Here is a 26,489-nt window from a genome sequence, read left to right as displayed (position 1 = left end):
AACACTGACCTTGGCTTGTTAAAAATGCATAAGGACCGGCTGAATCTGAGAAGCAGATTGTAATGATGGTAGTGGGGAGTCCGGGGTGTCAGAGATGGACAGGCCCATGGGGTCCAGGCTGGGGAGAAGCCAAGGCCGTGCAGCTAGTTACTCCAGACCCAAATCCCGATCCCGCTCTGCCCCAGTCCCCTGCTGGCCAGGCCCTCCCACAGGCCTCCTCTCCCAGAGGGTGTCTTGGCTTCTCCACCCTCTCTGGCTGAGCCCTGGAATGAGCCCGGTGTCTCCTCCACCAAGGAGAGAAGTTCCCTGTTGGGCACAGCTGCCAGGAGAAGCCCACATAGTGGGGGAAAGCCTCACCAGGGCTGGCACAGAAACGGAACCCAGTCAACGGAGGTGTTTCGTAGACTTCCTGATTTTGCAGGAGGGTCTGGGTGATGCTGCCTCTGTGTGCACAGGTGCGTGGGGCTTGGCCTTTCTGGCTCTCTCCTTGTGCTCTCCTGCTCTCTTTCTCTCTAATCTCGCCAGGTCTCTCTGTCTCTCCCTCCCCATCTCTGTCCAGCATGTGTTCTGAGCTTGCTTTCCTCTGGACCCCGGCATATGCTGTTCCCTCCACCTGGAGCATGCTGCCAGGCCCCACCCCCGTCTCCTAAAGCGAACCCCTGGGGGAAGCGTCAGGTTTGAGGTCAAATGTCACTTCTGCAGGGGAAATTTTCACAATCCCTGCTCCGTCAGCCCCTGTTAGACCATCCCTCATCCCCAATAAGCGTCGGCATTAGCACCGTCTCCCACGGTGGAGCGCATGATGTGACTGTTGGGAGATGCATGCGTGAACTATAAAACAATTTAGGGATTAGTATTTATTTTGAACACACAGTATTTTTTTTTAAAGTGACAATCTCATCAGACCCGGGATCTTAAAAATATTATTGCCTACTTGAGGCGATGAAGCATATTCACTTAAAGCAACTATTAAGCAAGTAAATTAATAATATGGGATATCCACATGCACGAGAATGAAGTCACACCATAAACAGAAATTAACTCAAAATGGATCGAAGACCTATACGTAAAAGCTGAAACTAGAAAAACGGAAACATACAGGCAAATCTCTGTGACTTTGGGTAAAGCGGTGGTTTCTTATCCAAGACGCCCAAAGCACAGACAACAGAAGGAAAAAAATGTATACACTGGATTTTATCAAAATTAAAAACCTGTGTATGTCAAAGGCCACAGTCAAGAAAGTGAAAAGACAATTCATAGAATGGGAGAAAATGTTGCCACTTATATCGAGACTACATAATGAACTCCTGCACCTCAGTAATAAAAAACATAACCCAATTTTTAAAATGGTGAAAGGATCTGCATAGACCTTTCCTCAAGAAAGACACACACGTGGCCAACAAGACCGTGACAAGATGCTCAGCATCATTAACCGTCAGCCAAATACAAATCAAAATTACTGCGAGTTACCCCTCCAGGTGCATCTTAGGATGGTTATCAAAAACACAGATAATAACAAGCGTTGGCAAGGATGTAGGGAAACTGAAACCCTTATACGCTCCTGGTGGGAAGGTAAAATGGTGCAGTTGCTTTGGGAGGCAGTCTGGAGGTTCCTGGCAAGACCCAACATGGAGTTAATCCAGCAACAACACGTGACGCAGCGATCCGCCCGGAGTAGGTATACACCCAGGAGAAACGAGAGCCACGCCCTCACACAACATGTGTGCATGGATGTTCACAACAGGCGCCTTCACAGTAGCCGAAAAGTAGAAACAACCCAAGTGTTCATCAACAGAAAAGCAGAATACATACAGTGGAATATTATTGGGCCATAAAAGGGAATGGAGTCGTGACACCTGCTACAGCATGGATGAACCCGGAAAGGATGATGTTAAGCAAACAAATAAGCCAGACACCAAAGGGCAAATGCTGTTTGATTCCATTTATAGGAAATGTCCAGATTAGGCAAATCCACAGAGACAGAAAGTAGATTAGTGGCTGCCGGGGGCTGGGGGGAGGAGGGCAGGGATCCTTTTTAAGGTGATGAAAATGTTCAAAAGCCTGACCGTGGGGATGGGTGCATGCATCTGTGAGTAGATTAAAGCCATTGAACTGTACACTTTAAATGGGTGTGTTGCGTGGGATGTAAATTATACCTCAGTAAGCTGTTAAATGAATGAATGATAATTGGGATATGGGAAAGTCGTGAAGGGGTTACCTCAGTGACAGGGTTTTATTATAATCTCTCTCCTAGAAATCTTCAGAGGTTTGTTTTACTCTTTCTATCAACCTATCACTCTGTACCTTAAAGAAGGTTGCTGGCTGAGTATGGCTGACACGTGGCACCATTCTGAGAGCTCCATGAAAGAGCACACGGGCCTTTCCCGGCAATCCTATGAACGACATACCGTTATTATAGCCATTGAGCAGATGGGGAAACTGAGGCCCGGGATGGGGAAGTGAACTGCCCGAGTCCCTCCCAGCCGGGAAGGGGCAGAAGCCAGGACTTGAATCAGGGCAGCCCCAATGCCGGAGCTCACACTCGATGCCTGAACTCCCTGGTGGCCAGTGGGGGTGGGGGCACCACGGAGCTCCAGAGTCCGTTTTGTCACCTGCTCACCCCAAGGCTGTCATGAGAATCGGTGGCCTTGGGCACCCGTGAGTGAGGGAATAAATGAATGGACAAAGTAATGCACCTGCCACATGACTATCCGCACACACAGAGTGGCCGAAGCCAAAGACCCCGCACACAGCAGCCACAATCCAGGCTCTGTGCCCCTTCCTCCTGCCCTTCCTGGTGATGGCAAGATGGTTGCCCTGGCGCCTGGTCACACCAGCCTGGGATGGGGATGTTTGGCCTCCTGCCGTGTGACCTCAGGAAAGTTGCAGAACTTCCCACGGCTCAGTTTCCAATCTGTAAAATAGGATAGCAGTGGCACCTGCCCCCTAGGGTTGTTGTACGACGTAACTGGGATATGGTCTATGAAGGACTCGCTCAAATGCATAGAAGCGCTTCACAAATGTTAGCGTCCTGTTGGTTTCCTCATTCCTTAGACTTCTGAGCTCCTGGAGACAGGGATCTTGAGAGCCTTTCAGGAATGAATGCGCCAGCTCTTCACAAGAGCCTTATGAAGGGTATATTATTATCATCTCCATTTTATAGGTAAGGAAATGAGGCACAGAGAAGGGAAGTGAGTTGCCCAAGGCCACACAGCTAGTGAGCCCCTCTTTAGGAAGGGCCGCAAGCAGGCAGGGGGCCGTGGCCTGGAGAGTGTCGGGGCTGGCTGTCAGACAGACACGGGCCCAGAGGAGAGCAACCCACCCACAGTCCCCCAGACACAGGCACGTCCCTCCCCGCCCTTCCTCAGGCTGCCTGCTGTCCATCTGGGATTTCTCTTCGCCATTCCAGAAGGCCCTTGGGAGACGAAATAAATAAAAAAACAAGCAAGCATATATCAATAATTTATTGAGCACTCATATGTGGATAGGCGCTGTGCAACGTGCATTGTTAACCGAGTCCATGTGAAAACCCAGGAGGCACACTCCCCCAACGCTGCAGGTGAGGATGCTAGAGTCTAGTGGGTCACGTGATAGTAACTCACTCCAGGTCTCTGGGTGGTGTGGATAGGTGGGGTTTGAACTCAGGGCTGTTGGGTGCTCGAGGTGGACCTCATAGCTGCTTTCCCACCTCACGGCTCTTGGAGCTCGCCTTCTGCTGACAGCACAGAGGTGACCAAGGCCAGGGGAGGGGACACAAAGCTGTGCCCCTGCCCATAGCCTTCGCAATTCTGAGGCCTGGCCTTGGCCCAGGAAACGGGCAGCCAGAGGAGAAAGAAGCCCCTTTGCCACCTTCCCTCCCAGCACTAGCTTCTGCCTGTGTGCAGACCTGGGTGGGTGGTTGCCCCGCCAGCCCGAATGTTTCTCCTGCATCCACGGGATCAATTTTCCCAAGGAATTGCTTTTTGAATTTGACCTTTGAGAACCATCAATCTCACCAGAAAACCATCACCTGAGCCACCTGACCCTGCTACACAGCACCTTCCAGCCCATCCATCAGGAAGCATTATTTGATAATGAACAGGGACAGTGTGAGGCTGGCCAGCCCCAGGCAGCCTGCCACGGGCTAGCGGACGCTCCCAGCCCACCCGGACCTGCTGCCCCTCCCACCCCGGCCCCATCTCAGAGTCCCAGGCTTTAAGTCCTATTGACACAGCAGGAGCAGCTCCCTGAGAGAGAGAGAGAGAGGGCGAGAGGAGAGAGAGAGGGAGAAAGAGGGAGAGGGAGGGGGAGAGGTGCTGAGTCAGCAGCCAGACTCTCGCCCCGGCCCTGCTCCTAATTTGCTGGGTGACCTTCTCTGGGACTCAGACCTTTCCTTTGCAACTTGCAAGGGTTGAATTACATCTGAGATTTTCAATTTTGCTATTTCATTGTTCGCAAGTGCCCGACGCACTGCCTGGCCCACAGTGGGCTCTCGCTGCCTGTTGAATGAATGAGTGAGATCATGGCAGCACCGGGCGCAGAGCGGCTGCTCGGGGAACAGGCCGGCGGTGTCACGGCTGGAGCAGTGTCTGGTGGCAGGTGACCAGCCTCAGGGCATTAGTCTCCCTTCTGACGGGCCGTTGGGAGGGCGGGGCACCGTTACGTGGGGGGCACTGCCCGGGGTCCGGCATAGATCGAGCACTGCACAGATTGCCAACAGCCGAGAGGTCACGGAGGTGGGAGTGGGGGTTCCTAGGAATAAAGACTGGCCTTACCCTTACCTGGCAGCCCCCAGGTGCCCAGCCCGAGACAGGCCCCCTCGTCTGTCAACATCCGACCCCAGAACCTGTCCGTGACCAGCAGCTCCCAGATCAGCTTGCCTGTCCTCCAGGCCCTGGGGGGTCCCCACCGGGGAACACACACACACTGTCATCCCAGAGCCACTTTCCTGAGGAGACAGATCCGGCAAATAAAAATATAGGGTGCCTGCTTAAATTTGAATTTCAGGTAAACAATGAATAGGTTTTTAGTATAAGTATATCCCATGACCTATGTGGGACATACTTATACTAAAAAATTTTGTTGTTTATCTGAAATTCAAATTTACCTGGGCATTTTCTCTGGCAGCCTCACCTGCCACCCCTGCTTGTGCACATGGCTGGTCATGGCCTTCCAGCCCAACCCCTGACCCCTCTTGAGGCCTGGCATGGGCTGTACCCCCTTGCCCACTAGAAGCTGGCCCTGCTGCCCGCCCTCCAGACAGAGGGCCTCAGCCCCCTCCTCAAGTCAGTGAGTCCCTAATGAGCCCCCGGGGACAGCAACTGTCTGCAGGCGGGGCCAGGCCTCACCTCCAGGGGAAGGCCATCCCAGACAACCGCAGTTCTTGGGGACCGTGCTCTGCTCCTGCCAAGAGGCGACTGGCACGCCGACATCACCCCCTCCTGTCCACCTGCGGGGCCTGGCCAGGGCCTCGGCAGCCACACGACTGTGGGGACCACAGGGCCACCAGCCCCGGCCAGGCCAGAGCGTGCCCTGCCCTGCAGGGAGGGCGGGTGGCGCCCAGGAGCTGCCCGCGGGAGCGCCATCTGGCCGCGGGCCTGGCACCAGGGCTCCACGAAAATCGTGAGCGGGCCCTTCCCTCCTTGGGGCGAGAGGAGCGGGTGTTTGGAGCGCCTCCCAGACAGGAGGGCGGCAGGAATGTAGGTCAATGCCTGGCAGCCGGAAAGAGTGATGTCATCGCTCCTGGGCAGGAGGGGGGCGATGAAAGAGAGAGAGAGAGAGAGGCGGGTGCTGGAGCCCGCAGGGAGGAGGGGCCCAGGGCTGGCTCCCCTCCAAGGTCAAACCCACCAGGATTTCAGGACATTCACAGGGACCCCTTGGACATGGGGCACTCAAGGGGGCTCAGGGGAGAGCCCAGGGCCCTGGTGGTTCTTGGTAACGCATCCCCTCTGCCTGGCGCCCCCCCCAGTTGGCCGCTGGTCTGTGTGTGGAACGGAGAGTGGACTTGCGTGTTCCCGACACCCTGAAGGCTGGAGCTGCCGGGGACAAGCGACTATTTTTAAGCAGCCGTGGTATCTGCCCATTTCTCTGCCAGATAGAGCCTGTTCCTTTGGGTAAAGGTGGTTCTGTTTTCCGGGAGACATTTCAATGGGCTGCTGGGTTTAGAGGGAAGCTCACCCCAAGCCTGTGCTGGCCTGGACGCGGCGGACACAGGCTGTGCAGGACGAGGGAGACGGTGACAGCCCCAAGGGAACTTCCCTCGTGGAGGGGCTCACGCTTCAGGGCTGGGGTCTGCACTCCAAGGAGGGAGGTTGTGGCCTTGGGAGGGGGCTGGGGCTCCCTGGGCAGGGGCTTCCCCTCCCAGCCAGCAGGTGGCCATGGAAATGGCTAGGTCTCAAGGTGCTGCTGGCCAAAGGTCATCTTTGAAGTGTTCTTTCTCTCCCCATAGGGAACGCCATGGCCTGGGGGCTTCAGGCCTTTTTGGGTGGGGGGGGGAGGAAGGGAGAGGACTGTCCTTGGTTGGGGCTCAGCAGTGTGGAGGGATGGGCAGCCGTTGCAGAAGCAAGCAATGGTCAGGAGGAAAGCTTAGGGATCTAGCTGGATCGAGAGTTGACAAGAGACCAGCAGGACACAGTAGGCACGGTGGGAAGGGGAACCCAGTAAAATGCTGGACTTTTCCAGTGAATTGGTGGAAGGGGACAGGGCTGGGTACAGGAGGGAGGGAAGGGGGCTCCCGGGTGCCGGGGACCACAGAAGGTAGGACCTCGGCAGCGAGGGGTCTGGCTCTCTCAGGGTAATGTGGATAAATGCTGGCGGCCACTCCTCCTGGAACGCGGTCAGGCCGGCAATTGAGTTCATTGGCTAAATCAAATTTGGGCTTCTGTGCGAAGTCCTTTTATATTAAGTGCTTTAACGTACATCACCTCCTCCAGACTACTGATAAATCTTATTACCCATTATGAAGCCAGAGGCCGCCTCCCAGCCACCAGGAGAGGCCGGTGGAAGGGAGCTCGTGGGTCCGAGTATGTGGCTTGGGGACAGTGGGCATGGCCAGGGAGGGCCTGGAAAGCCCACCGCCTCCCCTCCACCGCCCAAGCCTGGCCAGGCCGTTGACGGAAGCCGGATCCGTGTCTCCCCCCAACCTCGTGAGAGGCCCTGGCGCCCTGGAGGGAGGGCCAGGCCCAGGTGATCGGCGTTGCTGGGTGCGATGGTGGAGGGGTGAGCAGCAACAGGGTGGGTGTTAGCAAGCCCAACTGGCTTGGCCTCCCTGCCTCTGAGCTGCTAACACGCCACTCCTTTCCTGCTCTGCAAGGAGCTACTGATGGTAAGCTCGTTTGCTCACGGATGAATGAGCGAAAGAATTCAATAAACACACAGCATGCCCACCTGGTCCCCGGTGCCAGCCTCACTGGGCGAACAAGCCAGACCCGACTCAGCTCAGCACCTGGGGCGGGGCCGGGGGCAAGGGTTCAGAGGTGTCCATGCGTGGCCGCCGTGGCTGCGACAGAGTGGAACTGCCACACTCCGTGAAGGCCAGAGTGGGGCACAGAGGGGTGGCTGCCCAGGTCTCCAGCCTTGGGGAGCCCCAGAGACGGGCCGTTTGAGCCAAGCCCGAGGGAGGAAGAACCTGCCAGACAGGAGGGCAGGGAGGGCTGGGCTGTGCTCCAGGCAGAAGGAACAGCCCAGAGGCAAGTCAAAGGGGCCCACCATCCGGGCCACAGGTCTGCGAGGCCTCAGAGCCCGGGCTGCCAAAGGAGGGGAGAGCAGAGCCGCAGAGTGTGCACTTGATTCTAGGGGCGGTGGGGAGCCACTGAGGGGAAGGGACATGGCTGGACTTGTGTCTGGGAAAAAAGCCTCTGCACGGAAGGGGCAAGACTAAAGAGAGAAGCCAGTCATCTCCCCAGATGAAATCCTGGCGCTGGTGGTGCCACTCTCTGGGGGGCAGGAGGGTGACGGGAGTCCATGTAAGGAAGCTGCTCAGGCCGAGAGTGTGGTGGGAGGGCTGGGTAGGAATCCAGAGGGAGGGCATGGCCCCGCAGAGTGGCAAGAGGCCTCCAGGATCCCAAGCTCAGAATGGGCAACTCCGAATGGGGGAGAAGCCCCCAGATTCCCCAAGTCCCGGACAGCCAAGCCAAGGCCCCTAGTGGACGCTGGGCTCCCGCTGAGGCCTCAGGGCATCCTACAGCCCCCAGTCTGTGAGTCTGTGAGCAGCATGCACGCGATGTTTCAGCGAGTGATGTGTTAGGTGACAGGTGTTTGTGGAAGCGGATTTCTGCCTGTGTGTGTGTGTCGGGGGGGGCAGGTACACACACACATGTGTGTGGGGGTGATGGCAGGGGGGTAACAGGGAAGGGAGCAGTGGTAAATCGAACCCGTGCTTGATACGGGGCGACATGCCAGCGAGCCTCCAGAAGGACCCCCACCCCCACTCCGCTCCCTCTGCTGCGGAGGCCAAGGCCTGAGAATAGGCTCAAATCGATCTGCCTTCCCCCTGACTCTCATTGCCCCTCCATGGCCCTGTCTGTCCTGCCCACTGCCCACGCCTCCAGGTCTTGCAGGTCACAAAGCAGGGGGGCAGGGCACAGAGCCTGCTGGGGCCTGGAGTTCGTGCGTGGGGTGCCGCCAGGCTGTGGGGGCTGTACTCCTTGCTACACCACTGGTGATCACATTGTCTTCCCGAGTCACTCGGGCTGCGTGGCACGTCCTTTCCTGCCCGCCAGCTGACTCATGAACGGGGTGGGGACCGTACCGGAGGGGGGATGAGACCCAGAGCTTCCTCTTGGCTGGAGAGGGTCCCCCTAGTGAGCGACACACACCTGCGAATGAGGTCTGTGTTCAGGTGAGTGAAAACCGACTCCTTCCAAATAACAAGGATGCCCACTTCTTGCTCACCCGCGGTGCGTGGGGCGTTGAGCCAATGTGCAGGTGCTCGGATGATCCTTACAATAGTGGGATCCCATTTTACCGGTGGGGAAGTGGGGGAGACTTGCCTTGGGCCAGAACCTTGCAAAGGAAAGAGTCAGATGCAAATGTAGGCTTCCCTTTGACACCAAGAGCCCTGTTACCACAGAGAGACCTCTTGGAGCCTCGGGGAGGGTGTGTGTATTTGGGGGGGGGCGGGAGGATGGCCATCCGTGGTTGCCAGAAGTGTTAGAAGCTGGGTTTCTGACCCAAACAGTGCATCTGTCAGCCTGCATGTGCCTTTCCCCCTCACATGCGGTGCAAGGTCACCCTCTGCCCCCTCACCCCTCCTCCCGCCTGGTGGCCCTCCCCAGCCCTTTCCTGCACCCTGTCAGCTCTCCCCACATTGTTTTGGGTGGTTCCAGCAGAATGCCACCGCACTGTGGCGCCTCCCCCATTTGTAGGAAGAACTCTCTCCTCCCCGCTTCTCCCCACCGGCTCATGCCCAGTGTCCCTGCTCCCTCTCGGGACCACACTTCTTAAAGGCCTTAACAGCACCCCATTTTTACCCCTCGTTCATCTTCTTTTACTTTGTGGCATTCACCCGGAACCCACCACAGACAGCTTCTGTCCCCGACTCCACCACATGTGCCCTGGAGGAGGTCACCTTCGACCTCCCTGTTGCCAAATCCACGGACGTGGCTTGCCCTCCTCCGTCTGGACCCCAGCGGCATTGGACACACTCGTTCCGCTTGGCTTTGGGCACCCTCCTTCTGGACTCTCTCCCCTCCCAGCTGCTCATGCTCTGTGGCCCCCTTCACTATCCAACCTCTCTGGGCTCCAACCCAGGCCCGACGCTCTCACCATCTCCCCACTCTCTCGGGGTTCTCGAACGCTCCCAGGGAGTCAGGATCTCTCGAAGCCCCAGAAGCCCCAGAGCCCCGTCTGGCCTGCACTCCAGACACCGAGGCCTCCAGGGCGGCCCAGAGCCACAAGTCCGGAGCGGAGCTCCCTCTTCCCTGCGTGCAGCCATTCTAGAAAACCCATTCGGCGGTTCCTTATAAAGTGCAACATACACTTATCACAGGACACTGCGATCCCACGCCTGGACATTTACTCAAGGGAAATGAAAACTATGTTCACCCAAAAACCTTGGCATGAATGTTCATGGCGGCTTTACTCACGATCGCCCCAAACCAGAAGCAGTTGCAATACCCCACAAGGGCTGAATGGCCATAGGAATGGAGGTACGGCCAGCACACAGTGGGACACCACCCAGCACACAGTAGGACATCACCCGGCACACAGTGGAATGCCATCCGGCACGTAGTGGGGCATCACCCAGCAACAAGAAAGCCTGTTCCTCAAAGGTACTGTGCTGAAAGAGGCCACCCACATGCCGCATGACTGCACCTATAGGACATTTTCAGAAAGACAACTGTCCGGACAGAGCGTGCATCCGTGGTTGCTGGGGGTGGTGCGGCTACAACGGGGCAGCCAGAGGGACTTTCATGGGAACATGGAAATGTCCCGTGTCTTGGTGGTGGTGGCAGTCACATGAATCTGTACAGGTGTTAAAATTCATAGAACTGTGCCCCAGAAGGTATGATTTTTACTGTGCGAGAAAATAAAAAAAATAAAAATGTAAAAATGTAAAAATATAAAATCAACTTCCTCCGGAAACTTATTCCCTCCCAGCTGTCCACAGGCGAGAATCCTGGGAGCCCCCTGGACGCCCCTGTTCCCCGTCCCCACATGGTTAGCTACTACCAAGGGCCCCCCATCCCCAGGTGGCCCCTGGCTTCCTGCCCCACCACTGGGAACCAGTACCGGCCGCCGTCAGTCTTGGAAGAACCTGCCTAGTTTCCCTGCCACTCCTCGGTCCCCTCCCAACTCAAATGTCGAAGCATTAGAAATCAGATCATGTCACTTCCCAGCATCCCGCAAGAGCTCTCTCCGAACTTAGAATAAAACCAACTCCCTGCCACGGCTGCGGGGCCGGCAGGATCCAGCCATGTCCCCTCTGCTCTTGCCTTAGGGCAACTCACAAACTCTAGCCACATCACGTGAAGTTCTTAGAAGGCACCATGCGTGCGAAGGCAGGGCCTTTGCACCTGCTATACTCCTGCTGGCAACGTCCCTCCCCCACCTGCTCCCCCTCACCCTTCCCGAGGTTCTAACTCCTGCTGCATGAAATTATATGGAAGTAGGGTCTTTGCAGATGTGATGAAGACATCAGATAAGATGAGGTGATATGGAGTAGGGTGACCCTAATCCAACGTGACTGCCGTCCTTCCAAGAAGAGCCTCAGTAGGCACGCCAGGTCCCAGGACAGGCAGCAGGGAGGAGCAGAGTTGGGACCAGAGGGATGCAGCAACAGCCCACGGGACCACAGGTTGATGGCCTCCCCCGAAGCCGTGAGGGAGGCATGGACTGGATTCTCCTCTACATGTTTCAGAGAGCGCGTGGCCCTGCCCACCCCTTGATTTCAGACTTCACGCCTCCAGAGCTGTAAGGCGACACGTTTCGGCTTTTTAAAGCCCACCTGGTTTGTGGTACTTGGTTCTGGTGGCTTTAGGACACGAATAAAAGTGTGCATTAAAAGTATCTGTGGAATGAATGAATACGACAGTGAGAAAACTCTCAGGAAACCCTTCTCCTTCAGCAAGAGGAAAGGCGGCTTGGTTCTCCCGGCGCTGTTGGGAAGACACTGTTGTTGGTCATTCCATCCTCAACCCTCCTGCATGTCTCCCCACATCTTCTGTGACTGGTCCAAACCAGGAGCCCTTCCTGCCCCTTCTCACTGACGGGGGGGGCAGCACCAGGTCGGGGAACAGAGCAGAGGCATCCAGGGGAGCTGCACCGGGCAGGGGACCCCCACGCAGTTCCCCAGGAACCCCTGCCCCCTGCCCCCAGTTCTCAGCAGACGGAGAATACTGTCTTAATTCTGCATGTCTGCTCTTCGGTGGGAAGCAATGGTTCAGGAAGCTCAGCAGACCCGGCTACGGGGGCGTGAAGTAACCCTAATGAAACCTCTGACCCCAGTGAGCAGAGCTCGTATGTGTTCATTTAAAAAAAAAAAAGTAGCGGCGCCTGGGTGGCTGAGCGTCTGCCTTCAGCTCAGGTGGTGATTCCGGGGTCCCCGGGATCGGGTCCCGCATTGGGCTCCCTGCTCAGCGGGAGGCCTGCTTCTCCCTCTGCCTCTGCCCCTCCCCCCGCTTGCGCTCTCTCACTCTGTGACAAATAAATAAATAAAGTCTTACCAAAAAAAGTAGCACACAAAGCTCACTCTCCAAACACTCGGGATCACGGACCCCCTTTGAGAATGGCATGGAACCTGGGGCCCCACTTGCAGGCTGACCACCCACACGGCACATGACTTCGGGGAGTCCTGGCTCCTAAAGCCCACGTGACCCTCCGAAAAGTGCCCCCGCCCGGGGAGGAGGGCCTCCGGGATGCACCCTGCCATCTGGTGCTTCCTGGGCATGATGCTGGCCCTGGTGCTTACAGGCGGCGGCACAGGGACCCAGCCACGGCTCCAAGCCCTGTTCTCCAAACCCTTCTTCACCTCACTTGCACCCCGAGGTCGCTGTCTCTGTTTTACGGATGTGGGAAAGGAGGCCTGGGCAGCTGGTGTACCCTGCCCAGGGTCACAGCTGAGGCAGGATTTGCACCCAGACGGTCTGACACGGAAGCCATCCACCCACCTGTTCCTTCTTATTCTTTTTTTTTTAAGATTTTATTTATTTATTTATTTATTTGAGAGAGAGAGAATGAGAGAGAACACGAGAGGGAAGAGGGTCAGAGGGAGAAGCAGGCTCCAAAGGAGCAGGGAGCCCGATGTGGGCCTCGATCCCAGGACTCCAGGATCATGACCTGAGCTGAAGGCAGTCGCTTAACCGACTGAGCCACCCAGGCGCCCAGTTTTTATTTATTTATGTCTTTAAGTCATCTCTACACCCAACGTGGGGCTCGAACTCCTGAGCCCAAGATCAAGTCTTTTTCTTTCCTTTTTTTTTTTTTTTAATTGAGGTAAAACAGCCGTAACATAAAATTTACCATTTTCCCGTTTTTAGGTGCCTGGTTCAGGGGCGTTAAGTACATTCACATTACTGGGTAAGTATCAACACCATCCGCCTCCAGAATGTTCGCATCATCCCAAACAGAAACTCCGTCCCCACTACACGGTGACTCTGCACCCCTGCCTTCCCCAAGCCTTTATGTTATTTTCCGTTGCTCTGATCCTGACTTCTCCAGGTACCATATCTGAGCGGAGGCAGGGGATACCTGTCCTTGGGTCCGGCTTAACTCACTCAGCATCATGTCCGCAGGGCTCACCCATGTTGTAGCAGATGTCAGAATTCCCTTACTTTTTGAGGCTGAGTAACATTCCATGGAATAGGGACGGACCACATTGCACGTATCCATCATCTGTCAACGGACACTTGGGTTATGCCCACCTTTGGGCTGCTGGGCACGATGCTGCCGTGAACACAGGTGCCCACACATACCTTCAAGCCCCTGCTTTCCCTGCTTTTGCACCGATATGCCTAGGAGTGGAACTGCTCTGCCTCGAGCAGGGTCCCAGCGTTACAGGGGAATTCACACACTCCCTGCAGAAAGGCCCAGGGAAGAGTCTAGAAGGAGGGCCAGGCACACAGGTGGGCAAGAAAGCGCCTCTCTCTCTGATGCACCCCCCACCCCCACCCACTGCCCTCCACACTCACGCCCAGAGTAGAAACCTTCCCTCTGAGGTTTCTATTCTTGTCCTGAGTTCTGTCCATCTCCAGTTACCGGGTGATCAATAGGGACAGGGCATTTGTGGAAGAAGACAAGAAGGCAAGACGTGGGGAAGGGGGGAAGGGGGAGAAAACCAGGTGGGTGTCAGCCGGTCCAGGGGCTCGGAGCAGAATCTGGCAAAGTCGGTGGGCTCGGCCAGCCCAGGGTCAGACACGCCCGTCCAGGCCCAGCTCTGTCTCTGGGACGGGGCATGTCTCCCCCCTCCAAGCTCCTCTTGGGTTCAAAGGGGGTGAGGACACAATGCCTGTAATCTAACACCCACCAAATTTCTAAGTGGTATCTATAAGCTCCTGTTCACTTAATCAACATTTATTATTGTCGTACGGAACAGGTGCTCAGGACCTTAATCTGACCCATGGACCTCTCTCCACCATCTCCCACGAACGCCACCCTGATGGGCTTGAATACCTCCAGGACAGGGAGCTCCTCCTTCCCTGTCCCCAGCTGACAAAGGCCCAGCTGGACTGGTTCCCCAGAGCCTCCGAGAATTTTCTGAGCAGAGGAATTTGCCCCTGGTCAGGGCTTGGGGATGAGAACCGGATGACCCCCGTCTACTCTCTGTCCTAGACCCAGAGTGGGCAGGACTGGCAACACTGTTTCGCCGGTCTGCTCACGCCCCAGGCCCTGGGTGCCCACCCTGCCACGGACCTGCTGAGTCCTATTAGCACAACGGCTATGCTGTCACACCTGCGACAGGACAGGAACATCTCAGAGTGTGAGGGGCACACGGTCAGCTCAGGAGCTGCCCTGGGCCACCAGTGTGTTTTGTTGTACCTGCACAGGGTTTTTGAAAAAAATTTTGAAGTAGGTGCCAAAATTTTAAAAATCAAGAGATCTTACATAGATACCTGCTGCCTGCCTTCTCTTGTAACCTCAGAAGATCTGGCAATATTTGGTCTCTTGTTCTGTGAAGGGCCTGCTCTGCCCATTTCTCCACAGACCGCACCCTTCCCTGTTTTCTCTACGGGTCTACATTACCCAGGGATGTGTCTTCCGTGCCCCCGTAGACATTTGGGCTTGCCACCACACTAACCCAAGAACGCATGCTTCCCTGCATCTTTTCGGAGCTCCAATTTCTGGGGATGGATGTGGCCATGGCCTCCTATCCAGGCAGCCCTGGCTCCACGCCTCCCTCCCTTACCTGTCCTGCCACCTAGCTGGAGGAAGGGGAGGCTGGAATAAGCTCCGTGCACGCATCAGCCTAATGAATCCTCACCACAAGCTGATGAGGGAGTTACTATATTTTCATTTTGCAGATAAGAAAACTGAGGCTCAGGCAGGTTAAGGAGATCCAGCTAATCAGTGATGGAGCCCTGCCTCTCCAACTCGCTTGAGGAGCTTTGCAAAGAGAGGGCTTTCTGGAACTTGCTCCAAACTTATGGGATCCAAGCCTCTTTCGTGGTGGGGCTGGGGAACCTGTCATCTTAAAAAGCTCTCCTGTATGATGCTGGCCAGGTTTGGGCCTTGCTGCACTTGACCACTTGGGGCGGGGGTGGGGGCTCTGTCTCTGCTCCAGGGACAGTAAAGGGATGATCACATTTCCTCCCAAATCCAGATGTCACCCCAGATTTGCTGCACAGTGAAAGCCAGCTAGCTGCTCTCCTGCTCCACACCTGAGTTTGCCCATGTGTGGAAGGAGGAAATAGCTCCAGCCCCTTTCCTGCCTTCCAGGAACGGGAATGAATAGGAGGTAAGACCCCCCTCTTCTCTCTGTCCCAGACCCAGAGTGGGCAGGACTTGTCAGGGCCCGCAGGGAGGGAGGGAGGCAAGGCTGGTGGGGGCAGAGGCCTCAAGGTGCTGAAGCCTTTCCTCTTACCCCTGCTCTGTACTCATTCCTCATTCCACAGGGCCCTGGACTTTCTCCAGCTGCTCTGCCCCCCTCCCCTGCAGTGGCCAGGTGCCTCAGCCCCCCCCTGCCCCCCAATCTGGGTCTTCCTTGCAGGTGGAAATAGCTGACAACAGTGGCAGGTTGGGAGCAACCACAGTACCAGAGACCTTTGGATTTGGGAGAGGGGGTCAGTGAGACGGCCCTATATAGAGATGCACTTGAGCTTGGACATGCCTGGGTTGGATCTTGGCTGTCTGGTGTTTAGTTTAGCTGTGTGATCTCCTTATGTTCCCTGACCTCAGCCTCTGCATCTGAAAACAGGAGGTAGAGGGGAGCGCTGTCTCTATCGGGCAAGGTGGGGATCAGGTCTGGCTTGCTCAATGCCACGTTCTTGGCTTGTGGGATCTTAGCAATTCAATAACCCATTGGGGAGTCAAATGACTATTAATTAAATAAGAAAATGCACATGAAGCCCTTAGCTCGGAGCTCAATGAGACTCACTCAATGAGACTGTAGCAAATGCTCAGTAAGTACCAGCTACTATTGTTGGCAGGCTACAAAGGGAGGCACACGGGACCATGAGACTCAGGGAATCCCAGAATGGGTTCAATCTGAGATCCCAGAACCTGAGAGGCCCCGGGAGGTCCCCAGGCGCCCACTCAGAAACAGCAAGGGCATCATCTGGGCGGTTCCTCCATACGCCTTTGCCGCCCTGCCTTGTCTCCGGGGGCCTCTCTGACTCCCTAGCACTGCTGGGCTTTCCCACCCGGAATTTAAAAAGGAAAAGCGGAGGAAGTTGCAGCCCTTTGCTGAACCATCTAACCAGACCTAATTAATCGATAAGCCAAGCTGCCGCTTTCCTGCCAACCAGCTGCCTGAAGAGTACTTACTTCATCTGTGAATTGATTGCCGTACTTCCGCCACCATTACGTCTAATGCCCGCCACCTGCAGAGGCTGGGTGCCAAAGGGAGCTGGGAGCTGCTGAGCAGGGGCTGCCCTTCCATCTTGCCAGGGAGACGTGGTCTCCAGGCGCCCAGTCCTCAAGTTACAGGTGGGAAACTGAGGCCCGGAGAGGGGTGGAGAGGGGCAGGGCCGGGACCGGCTCACCTGGCCCCAGATCACCCAATGAGGTGGAAGGAGGGCTGTTGACCACACTCCTGAAGATGAGGGTCCCCCTGCAGGAGCCCAAGGCAGATCAGAAAGGCGGATGCAACCCCCAGAAGGTGTGGGGATCTGGTTCCAACCACCACATAGTGCTAAGCTGGCTGGGACTGCAGAGTGAAGGAAGGGTCTTATACTAGCCACTGCATCCCCGGGGCAGGCAGAGGTCACCGAGAGGACCAGAGGCCCAAAACCTGGACACAGATCAGAGACCTCCATCCTTGACCCCCAGCTTCCACAACAGTGGCCACTTATCAGGTCGTTTCCAGAACATTCCTGATTTAACATATCCTGCCCCAAGCAGGGGAGGGTTAGAAGTCGCAGGTGTCAGAAATAGAGGCCCTTGCACGTGCACCTGTCAGCCTTGACCCTGAACCACCTCGTCAACCACTTGCCTTTGCCTTGGCCCCCCTGGAATACACACGCAGAGTCCAAGTAAAATAAAAGGCAAACACGAGCTGAAAACAACAGCCCCACTCTGCAGGCAGGACCACAGTGATCTGTCAGCACACAAGCTCCTAGCCTTTGCCCCGAGCCCCTGATGCTCTTCCTGTGCCTGGACAGATTTCTTTCCAACGTCTCCCCAAGATGTAGAAATTACGCACACGGGTGTATTATACATTTTACAGAAGAGGGATTATACTAGACACACCATGCAACAAATTGCTTTTTCCTCTCATCAGTAATTCTATACTTGGGGTCTTTGGAGCCTGCTGTGGAAAGATGCCCCTGGTGTATGTTGTCCCAGCAGGGTTCTTGGTGGGACCCCTGCCCACATGGCCTAAGCCATGTGCCCGATCCTGATTATGTCCCACCTTAGCCCGTTTAACTGTCACCACCATCCAATGAGAAGGGTGTGACTGTTATCATTCCCATTCCACAGGCGGGGAAACTGGGGCACAGAAGGGTCCTTGTCCGGGGTCTCACAGCCCGTGGATGGCAGTGCCAGGAATCCAATAAGGCTGTCTGGCTCCGGAACCGTGCTCCCAACCAGCCAGTGTTTTCAGACTAAGGCACGCATCAGAATCCCCGGACGGCTCACTGGAACACAGATTGCTGGGCCCACCCCTGGAGGTTCTGATGCAGTAGGTCTGGTGTGGGGCCTGAGAACTGGCATTTCTAGGAAGTTTCCAAGCGCTGCTGATGCTGCCGGTGTGGGAGTCATACTAGGAGAGCATCACATGCTGCTGCCCCTTATCACTGACCACTCACTGACCCAGGGATGAGCCTTCCCCGAGCCTCTCCGGAGCGCAGACCAGGGTGTTAGGGAGCAGGCTCAGGGATAGAGTTCTTGCCCCTACAGACCGCACATGATCTGTTGAAGGAACAAATGACCCAGATATCAGGGAGTCACTTAGTCATCCGCCATCTTTCCTGGGGATCAAAGGCCTAGTTTTTATCTACGATGGTCTTTTGTCTTCGGCCAAAGTGGCCTAGAAACCTACTCTTCTCCAGAGCTGTGAGTAAAGGATGAACTCAGCATGTGTGGGCTGTCCACACCCTGCATATGCCAAAGAAAAGTCTGGCCCTTGACTGGCTTCTGTGAGGTAATCTCTGAGCCATTGGAATGTCTTGCCTGGTAAGTGTCTTTGTTTACCTGGGGCTTTGGGACACATTAGTTTGGTTTACGGTGATGATATGATTTATGGCAGGGGGCTTCTAGGTCAAGGGATTGAAGACCAAGGTCAACCATGCAGGCAGTCAGCCATGCCTACATGATCAATTCCCAAAAAAGACCTTGGATACCAAGGCTTGGGCAAACTTCCCTAGCTGGTGCTATGCCACACATGTGATCACACATCATTGCTGGGAGGGCCGAGTAGTGTCTGCAGAGCTGCACTGGGAGAGGATAAACAGAAGCTCGCACTGCGGTCTCCAGGAGCCCACGCGTGGCCCTTTGTCTGTTGCTAACTTTAATCTCTTTTCAGTGTAATAAACTGTAATTGAGAGCGTACTGTTTTGCTAGGTTCTGTCCTTCTAGAAAATCATTGAGCCTGAGGGTGGTCTTGGGGACCCCCAGACACAAGCACCAATTCACTGAGTTGCCGGACGGTTACAGAGCACCTCCTGAGCGCTCGGCTTTTGCCCACGCCCTGCCCACATTGCCCAGCTCCACTGGTCTCCTCTAGACCTTCCGGCCCTCCAGGCCCTCCAGAGGACATTTATCATCCATCATTCACCTCCCTCCATGGAAAAACCAGGTGTCTTGTCTGTGCAGCCCTGGCCACCATAGGCAGCCCCTTTGATGTAATACCAGGTACCATCCCAGATACCAGGGAATGTCCCAGAAACCAGGTCATATCCTGAGTATCAGCTAACATCCCAGGAACCAGGTAACATCCCAGGAACCAGGCAACATCCCGGGTACCAGGTAACATCTCGAGAACCAGGAAACATCCTGACTAACAGCTAACATCCCAGGACCTGGGCAACATCCCAGGACCCAGGCAACATCCTGGGAACCAGGTAACATCCTGAGTATCAGCTAACACCCCGGGACCCAGGTGACATCCCAGGACCCAGGCAACATCCTGGCAAACAGGTAACATTCTGAATACTAGCTAACATCCCAGGACCCAGGCAACATCCTGGGAACCAGGTAACATCCCAGGAACCAGGTAACATCCCAGGAACCAGGTGACATCCCGGAAACCAGGTAACATCCCAGCAACCAGGTGACATCCCGGGAACCAGGGAACATCCCAGCAACCAGGGAACATCCTGGGAACGAGGTAACATCCTGAGTACTGACTAACATCCCAGGAACCAGGTAAAATCCCAGAAAACAGGGAACATTCTGGGAACCAGGTAACATTCTGAGTACCAGCTAACATCCCGGGACCCAGGTGACATCCTGGGAACCAGGTTACATCCTGAGTACTAACTAACATCCCAGGAACCAGGTAAAATCCCAGAAAACAGGTGACATCCTGGGAACCAGGTTACATCCTGAGTACCAGCTAATATCCCGGGACCCAGGCGACATCCCAGGACCCAGGTAACGTCCCAGTACCCCCCAGCAGGCCTTACCTGCCAATGACCTCGATGTTGGAGATGGCATAGAAGTACTTGTAGAGGTTCTCCCGCTGCACGTAGGTGCCCCCCAGCGCAGGGCGCAGCAGCCGCATGCGCAGGTCCGTGAGAGTGAAGAACTCCTTAAGGCCCTTGGCGCTCTCCAGCCGCGTGTAGAGGTTGCCCATGTTGCGCAGGTCGGGGCCAGCGAAGATGGCCAGGCGGTCCCGCACCTCGAAGCGCACGTGCTTCTCCTTCTTGGAGCCCGCCCAGCGCGAGTACTCCTCGGTGCACAGCACGCGGTGGGCGCCCGAGGACGACAGGTCGCGGGCGCGGCGCGCCACCATGCCGAAGGCCTCCATGCAGTCCTCCGCGTAGAACTGGTAGGGCTGCCACGTGCGCCCGTTGTCCAGGGACTTCTCCAGGACCATGACCGTGGGCCGGCCGTACTCGAAGGTCACCACCACGTCGTCCGTCAGCTCCACGCTCTTGTTCCACGAAAGGGTGATGTTGGCTTCCAGCGGGCTCGGGTAGCGGCTCCACGTGACGCTCTGCCAGTACGTGGCCAGGCCCTCATCCTCCTTGTCGAACATGAGCCGGGGCGGGTGGGCCAGGTCCGGGTTGGAGGCGTCACACTCGTTGCTGCACAGGTAGGGGTTCTCCTGCGGGAGGAGGAGACGGGAGGGGTGGGCGCTGACAGCTCGGGGGGCGGGGCCGGGGGCGGGGCCCGGGGGCGGGGCCCGGGAGACTCCACCCGGCCTGGCCCCAACTGTGCGCCCTCCCCGGGCGTCTGCCCGGAAGTGGCAGAAGGGTCCGGGCACCAGGAACCTCCGCTGGGCTGGTGATTTGCACCCATTTCCCCAAAGCACATAGAGGCATGCAAGTCTATGGCTTCCCAAGAAAACGCACACTTGCCCCTACTCCAAATACAATCAAGAAGGGCGGGTGTTAGTCACCTGCTCCCAAGGCCCCCATGGTTCCTCATGGCCTGCAGGTAAAGTCCTGCCTCTTTAATGCGACTCTTTAGTTCTCTCCTTCCACCATACCTGGAGCCACTGTTCTCCTGGGGCCCGGCCCAACCAGAGCACTCCTGCCCTCCACACCCAGCTCGTCTGCGCCTCTGAGCCTTCGCAGACCGTATTCCCTTTCCTCCATGTGCCCTTCCACGCTGTCTGTCTTGAAAATTCCTACTCACATTCTTAACTCTTTAAACATCTCCTACACCAAGACGCCTTTCTGACCCTTTAAACCAATAGCATTATAGCAACAGGAATGAGGTAGGAGGGGAAGTCGAAGTCTCCGCCCGCGATGTATATTAGTTACAGACCTCCTCGCCTCACTTCGCCCGTCTGCCATCTCACTTCCGAGCACAGAATGAGAGTATTAGCTCCACACTCTGGATGAAGGAACCCGGGCTCGGGAAGGTGGGCGCCCTGGCCCAAGGCACCCACCAAGCGCCAGGAGCCATGCCTTGGCCTCTGCTGCAGAGCATGGCAGTCACGCCCGCCTCTGCCCGGTGGCCTGTGTGCCCACCTCATGCGTAGTCTGGGCGCACTGGGAGGATGCTGAGTGTCTACAGGCTCCTCTCACGGGGGTGCATCGTTGTGGCGAGTCGTTTCCAGGGCCTTGGCACAGGCCTGGCGGGCTCAGTGGGGGATGCTGGCTGCAGAAGGCAAGGCACAGCCCCCACTCGCACTCTCTCCTCCCACCTACCCCAAGAAGGCTGGCAGCCCACTCCCGGGCCCAGCGGGCACCCGCCGTGGCTCCCCTCCATGGCAGTTCAGATCCATTCCCCGTGCTTGTTCACTGCCTGAACTCACCCGGAGGCCTGGAAATGTCACCAACGCGCTGGTTGCCCAGGTTGGAGCACGGGGGAATTCTAGGGCAGTGAAGCGATTCTGTGTGACACGGTCATGGTGGAGGCAGGACGCTGTGCTTTGGTCCAAACCCACCGAGCTGACAACACTGAGAGGGACCCCTGATGTAACTCTGGGCTCTGGTTCACAATGACTATCGATGTTGCTCATCAGCTGTAACAAATGTATCAAACCAGTGCAAATGTGAATAGTAGAGGGAAGTGTTCATGGGGAGGCAAGGGGGCATTGGGAACTCCCGCCCCTGTGGGCTCAATTTTCTGTAAGCCTAAAACTGCTCTAAAACATAGTCTATTAATTAAAAAAAAAACAAAAAAACAAAGCTGTCATGAAGAATCACAGCGCCCAGACCACTCACATCCCTTTGTGATGAATATTTCAGGTCTCTGGTTTGCTCAGAGACAAAACAGCTTGGATCTGAGTTAAAGTCTCTCACTCCAGAATGAGCCACTCAGCTCCCACAGGGGAGTGGGAGCATTGCCTCCTGGGCGGCTGAGCTGGCGCCCCCGCCGGCATCACCATGGTGGCCTCAGGCCGTCTCAGCTGATGCCCTTTGTGAAGGACACGTTCCCGGGCTGCCCAGGGGTCCTCCGTGGGAAGGGTTTTACTGAGGCAGGTTCCACAAAGCCCTCCTCGACCAAAATAGCTCTGTCCTTGGTCCGCTATGGTGCCACCGTCCACCAAACCTGGCCCAGGCCTGCTGATTCTCAGGACCCGCAAACCTCGGGATGGAAGGGGTTGACCGCCGAGTCCAACCCCTCGTTCAGCAGATGGGGAAACTGCTGGAGGTCCAGGACTAAGCAGGACTGGCCCGGGCCTCCTTGACAGCGGGTGGTGTTTGAGGATGAACCTGTTCCTGTCCCGTACAACCTCGGGGCTGTCCTGAAACACTAGTGTCCTCACATGCAACACGGCAGGAAGGGGGTCTGACTCAGCTTGTGGGTTCCAGCTTCCTCGAGCTCCAGCAGAGTGACCTTGTGCCGTCGCCCCGAATGGGAAGGGGCTGAGAGGGCCCTGGGGATGGCTCAATGGCCTGCAGAGGCCAGGCCTGGTGACCAGAGGAAGCAAGCCTGCGTGTGGGTTGGGGCACAGCATCTGCCCCAGTCCCTCTGCCGACAGCAGCAAAGGGCACTCAGTCCAGAGGCAGAATCAGCTCCGGTCATGGTCATGCCATTTGGGATGGAGATGTGCGAGAGCTCACACATGGACACTGGGGGCAGGAGGACACAGTTTGCCCCTAGGCTGGCATTCCCCACCCACCACCCAGCAATCACCCCCTTCTTACCCCTCAGGTCCCCTTCCAATCCCCCGGCACCTTGTTAGGGACTAAATTGTCCCTCCCTCCAAATTCGTATGTTGAAGCCCTAAACCTCAGGATGTAGGAATGTGACTGGTTGGAGAGAGGGCCTTAGTTAAAATGAGGCCCTCAGGGTGGGTCCTGATCCAACATGACTGGGGTCTCTGTAAAGAGAGGAAATCTGGATCCACAGAGAGACACCAGAGGTGAGTGCGCCCAGAGGAAAACCACTGTGAAGAAGCAAGAGGAGGGCGGCCATCTGCCAGCCCCGGGGAGGGGCCTCAGAGGAAACCAGACCCACCTTGGTCTTCAAGGGTCAAGCAAACTTGGATCTTAGACTTCTGGGCTCCAGAGCCGTGAACAAATAGATTTCTGTTGTTTACGCCACCTGGGCCCTAGCAAACGAATACATGCCTCATCCCAAAGCTGGGGACGAGAGGGGAAGTTCAGGGTAGGAGCACCGGTTCAGAGGGGCAGGACTGAATTGTGAGTTTTTGATGATTTCCCCAGAAGCTCTGTCTGGAGCTTTCCTCCACCAGCCTGGTCCCGGAGACACGGGTACCAGACAACATGCTTCTTTGCCCACCTGGATAACTCCTATCAATCCAGCACCGAAGGCTGTGCCTTTTCCCTGGCTGCCTCATCCTCTCTCACCTCTGAGCTTGTGTTCCTGCAGCCACTCTCTCTCAGCATTTTCAGAGCCTCCCCCCACGCACCTCCTCTAGGAAGCCCTCCTTGCCTGACTCAACATTTAAACCCAGTTCCTTTGTCGCCCGTCATGTGACATCAGTGTGCTTATCTGGGACAACGTGGTAAAACCTCTGTATAGGGCCTGGACCTCGGTAGCCACTCACCAAATTATAGTTATGACTGTCATCATATTAATTAGTTATTAACATAATGACAATTGGGTTACTATTAATAAAACTCATGTCGAATGCTGATATTATCCCTGCCAACCCCTGACTTCTGTGAATCACCCACACCTCACCTTTCCCCGGTCCTTCTTCCTCCCCCTGCCCACCTTCCCTCACCCTGCCCAGCCTCTTGGTGGCCCCCACCACCGGATGCGGGATCCCACACAACCCCCATCTGTACCGGCCCGTCTGTCACCACCAAGACTGACATGGCCAGCTCTGTCAGGGGACACGCTGCCATAACCTGCAGGGCCCACTGGCCCCCCGCCCCCGCCCCCCCCCCCCCGCCCCCGGCCCGGGAAGCAGATGGTCAGAAACTAATGAATCAGCCTGTGTGTTTACCGGCCCCGCGCCTGCTGCTGAGCGGGCTTAATCCACAGCGAGCACGATAAATAAATCCCAAGGCATCGCCTGCACAATTCTCTCCCTCTCGCTCCCGTTTCTCTTCCTCCCTTCCACCGCCCTCCCGCCCCAAGTTCTTGGAATTCCATTTAACCATTTCGGGGGTGCGGGGTGTGTCTCCTGTTGAAGGCGCTGTCCACGCTGAACCAGTGGTCCTTCCGAACACCATTTGCTCTTGCCTCGCTTTCCTTCTGTTCTCCCCTAGCGAAGGTTCCCGAGGAGGAGCCTGGGGTTGGGAGCCCATTTCACCCCAAGCCCCCCTCCCCCAGGGCTGTGCCTCAGTCTGACAGCTCATGAGGGCAGGTGTGAGGGAGGGGCCGGGCTGGAGGGCCAGCGTCTGCCCGCCTTCTTGGTCTGCACATTTCCACCCATCTCCATGAGATCAGACTAATACTGAAACACAATCCAAACAATACCTAGTGCCTAATACCTGGCCTAAAACCAGAAAGTTGGGGTGTTAGAGGCACACCTTTAACTTTTTAGGATGATACCAAAGCCAACATTTGATATTATCATCGAAAGCAGTCATTATTTTTTTTTAGACATTTCATGAATATTCCCCAAAAAGTAGATAAATAAAAATCATACCCCTGACTAAAAGGTTTGAAACTTTCTCCAAAGAAAAATGTAACACACCGCATTTTCCATGCAAACTCTGGGGATTCATGGGGTCCTGTCTCCCCAGTTAGGAACCCCTGTTCTGGAGCAGTTAAGGAAACCGGCTTTGGGGTCTGAAAGTCCTGGGTTTAATCTCAGCTCTGTCCCTTGAGGCTGTGTGACCTTGAGAATGTTGCTTTACCTCTTTGAATGTAGTCTCTCATCCAACATCATGTGAAATAATGTGTACGAAATACCTAGAAAACATCTCCAAATGGTAGCAATAATTATTAAACAGCAGCTTCAAATACACTAGCTCAGGGGCTCTCCCAGCAACCTTCGATGGGAAGAAGGAAGGCTGAGGCCAACCAGCTCATTAACGGTAAAACCAGAACTTCACATAAGACACGGACCGCCTTGGGGACTGAGGGCTCAGATGTGCATAATGATCATGCCATTCATTGCGTGCGAACCGTGTGCCAGGGCTGGGCTTGGCACTTCACACCCATTCCGCATGGCATCCTCCCAGCAACCCCGGGGCGGCCAGTGCTACAGACCGAGAAGCCGAGTACCTGCCAGCCCCCCCACGTCACTTCCTCTGAACACAGTGGGGCCGAGCCTAGGAAATCTTGGGGAAACCGAGCCCGTGTGCCTCTCCCATCTCTGCACACACACCAAGGCAAGTCACCTGGAAGGTTAGGTGGTGGGGCTGATGGGGAGGGGTGAAGGCAGGGGTGCAGGGCAAGGGGAAGGCAGGCAGCTAGGACAACAGCACCAGAGAATGGGGTGCGAACAGACAGACCCACAGAGACACTGAGCAGGAGTCGCCTGGAAAGAACTATTCTATGGAGAAACCATTTCGTACCACGAATTTCAAGCCTTTCAGTGGTCTCTTGAATGCTTTTGTTCGTTGTTTTCTGTGCAAAGGGTACAGCTGGGAGCCAGAGGCCAGGCTGTAAACAGTGTAGACAAGCTTCGGGCAAAAAATATAATCGAGTGAAAGTCGACTGTTAGCAGGGATGCAGGAAACCGAGCCCAGGGGAAGTCAGGTTGTTTGGACCTCTGGGCCCCTACCAAGGAGCCTGTGCAGGGGCGGCCCCCGGAGCCGTAACCAAGTCTCGAGAAGAGGAATAAACAGCCCGTGCCGACCAGCCTTGCATCCTAACCTGTGTCGAGATATTTCAGTCGCTGGACCCCGAAGGGGCGGGGTTTGGGAGTGTGGCCAGAACCCAGCGGGAAGGGCTCTGCGATCTGTAGCTGGACCAGTGGGGACAGGCCTTCCCCCAGGCTCCCCCCAACCACACACGGGTCTCTCCCCTTCCCCGGGTCGAGTCTCAACTTCTCCACTGGAGGGGAAGCGCCATGAGGGCAGCGGCCTCACCCTCCTCCTTCCTCACGGCAGCCAAGGCCCTGGCACTCCTCGGGGATCCTTGGGAAAACTTGGCGGAGAGGGTGGAATCAGCGGGGGTGAGCGGCCTGACTCCTCGGGGCCCTCCTGAGGATTACAGCAGGTGCCACGCGGCAAGCACCTTGCGCAGGAGCCGCAGCTCACCACCGATGGATGGAGGGACAGCATCTGGGCCATCACCAGCCCTGCGGTTCGAGCACGCAGCAAGGTCCACACCCTGCACGTGCCCTGGCCTGGAAGATGGGGTCCTTCAATTTACACTATAAATGAGGAAAGGCTGAGCAACGTCTCAAGGTCACGCTGCTTCCCAGT

The 26,489-nt window shown here is 56.1% G+C and overlaps 1 protein-coding gene across 4 annotated transcripts in view; it reads right to left on the bottom strand.

Moving 5' to 3' along the window:
- The window catches only part of NTNG2 (netrin G2), a 66,932-nt gene that overhangs the window by 16,894 nt on the left and 23,549 nt on the right, over window positions 1–26,489 (bottom strand). For all 4 annotated transcript variants that reach the window (XM_028090572.1, XM_028090571.1, XM_028090573.1 and 1 more), the window contains one exon: window positions 19,701–20,344. In XM_028090572.1, coding sequence (XP_027946373.1) covers window positions 19,701–20,344 — 644 coding nt within the window. The remainder of the gene's footprint in view (window positions 1–19,700; window positions 20,345–26,489) is intronic.

The sequence above is a fragment of the Eumetopias jubatus genome, unplaced genomic scaffold, assembly GCF_037043125.1.
Source record: "Eumetopias jubatus isolate StellerSeaLion01/CBP00866 unplaced genomic scaffold, mEumJub1_p1.0 scaffold_15, whole genome shotgun sequence".
NCBI classification, from domain to species: Eukaryota; Metazoa; Chordata; class Mammalia; order Carnivora; family Otariidae; genus Eumetopias; species Eumetopias jubatus.
This window is presented reverse-complemented; position numbering and strand designations above follow the sequence as displayed.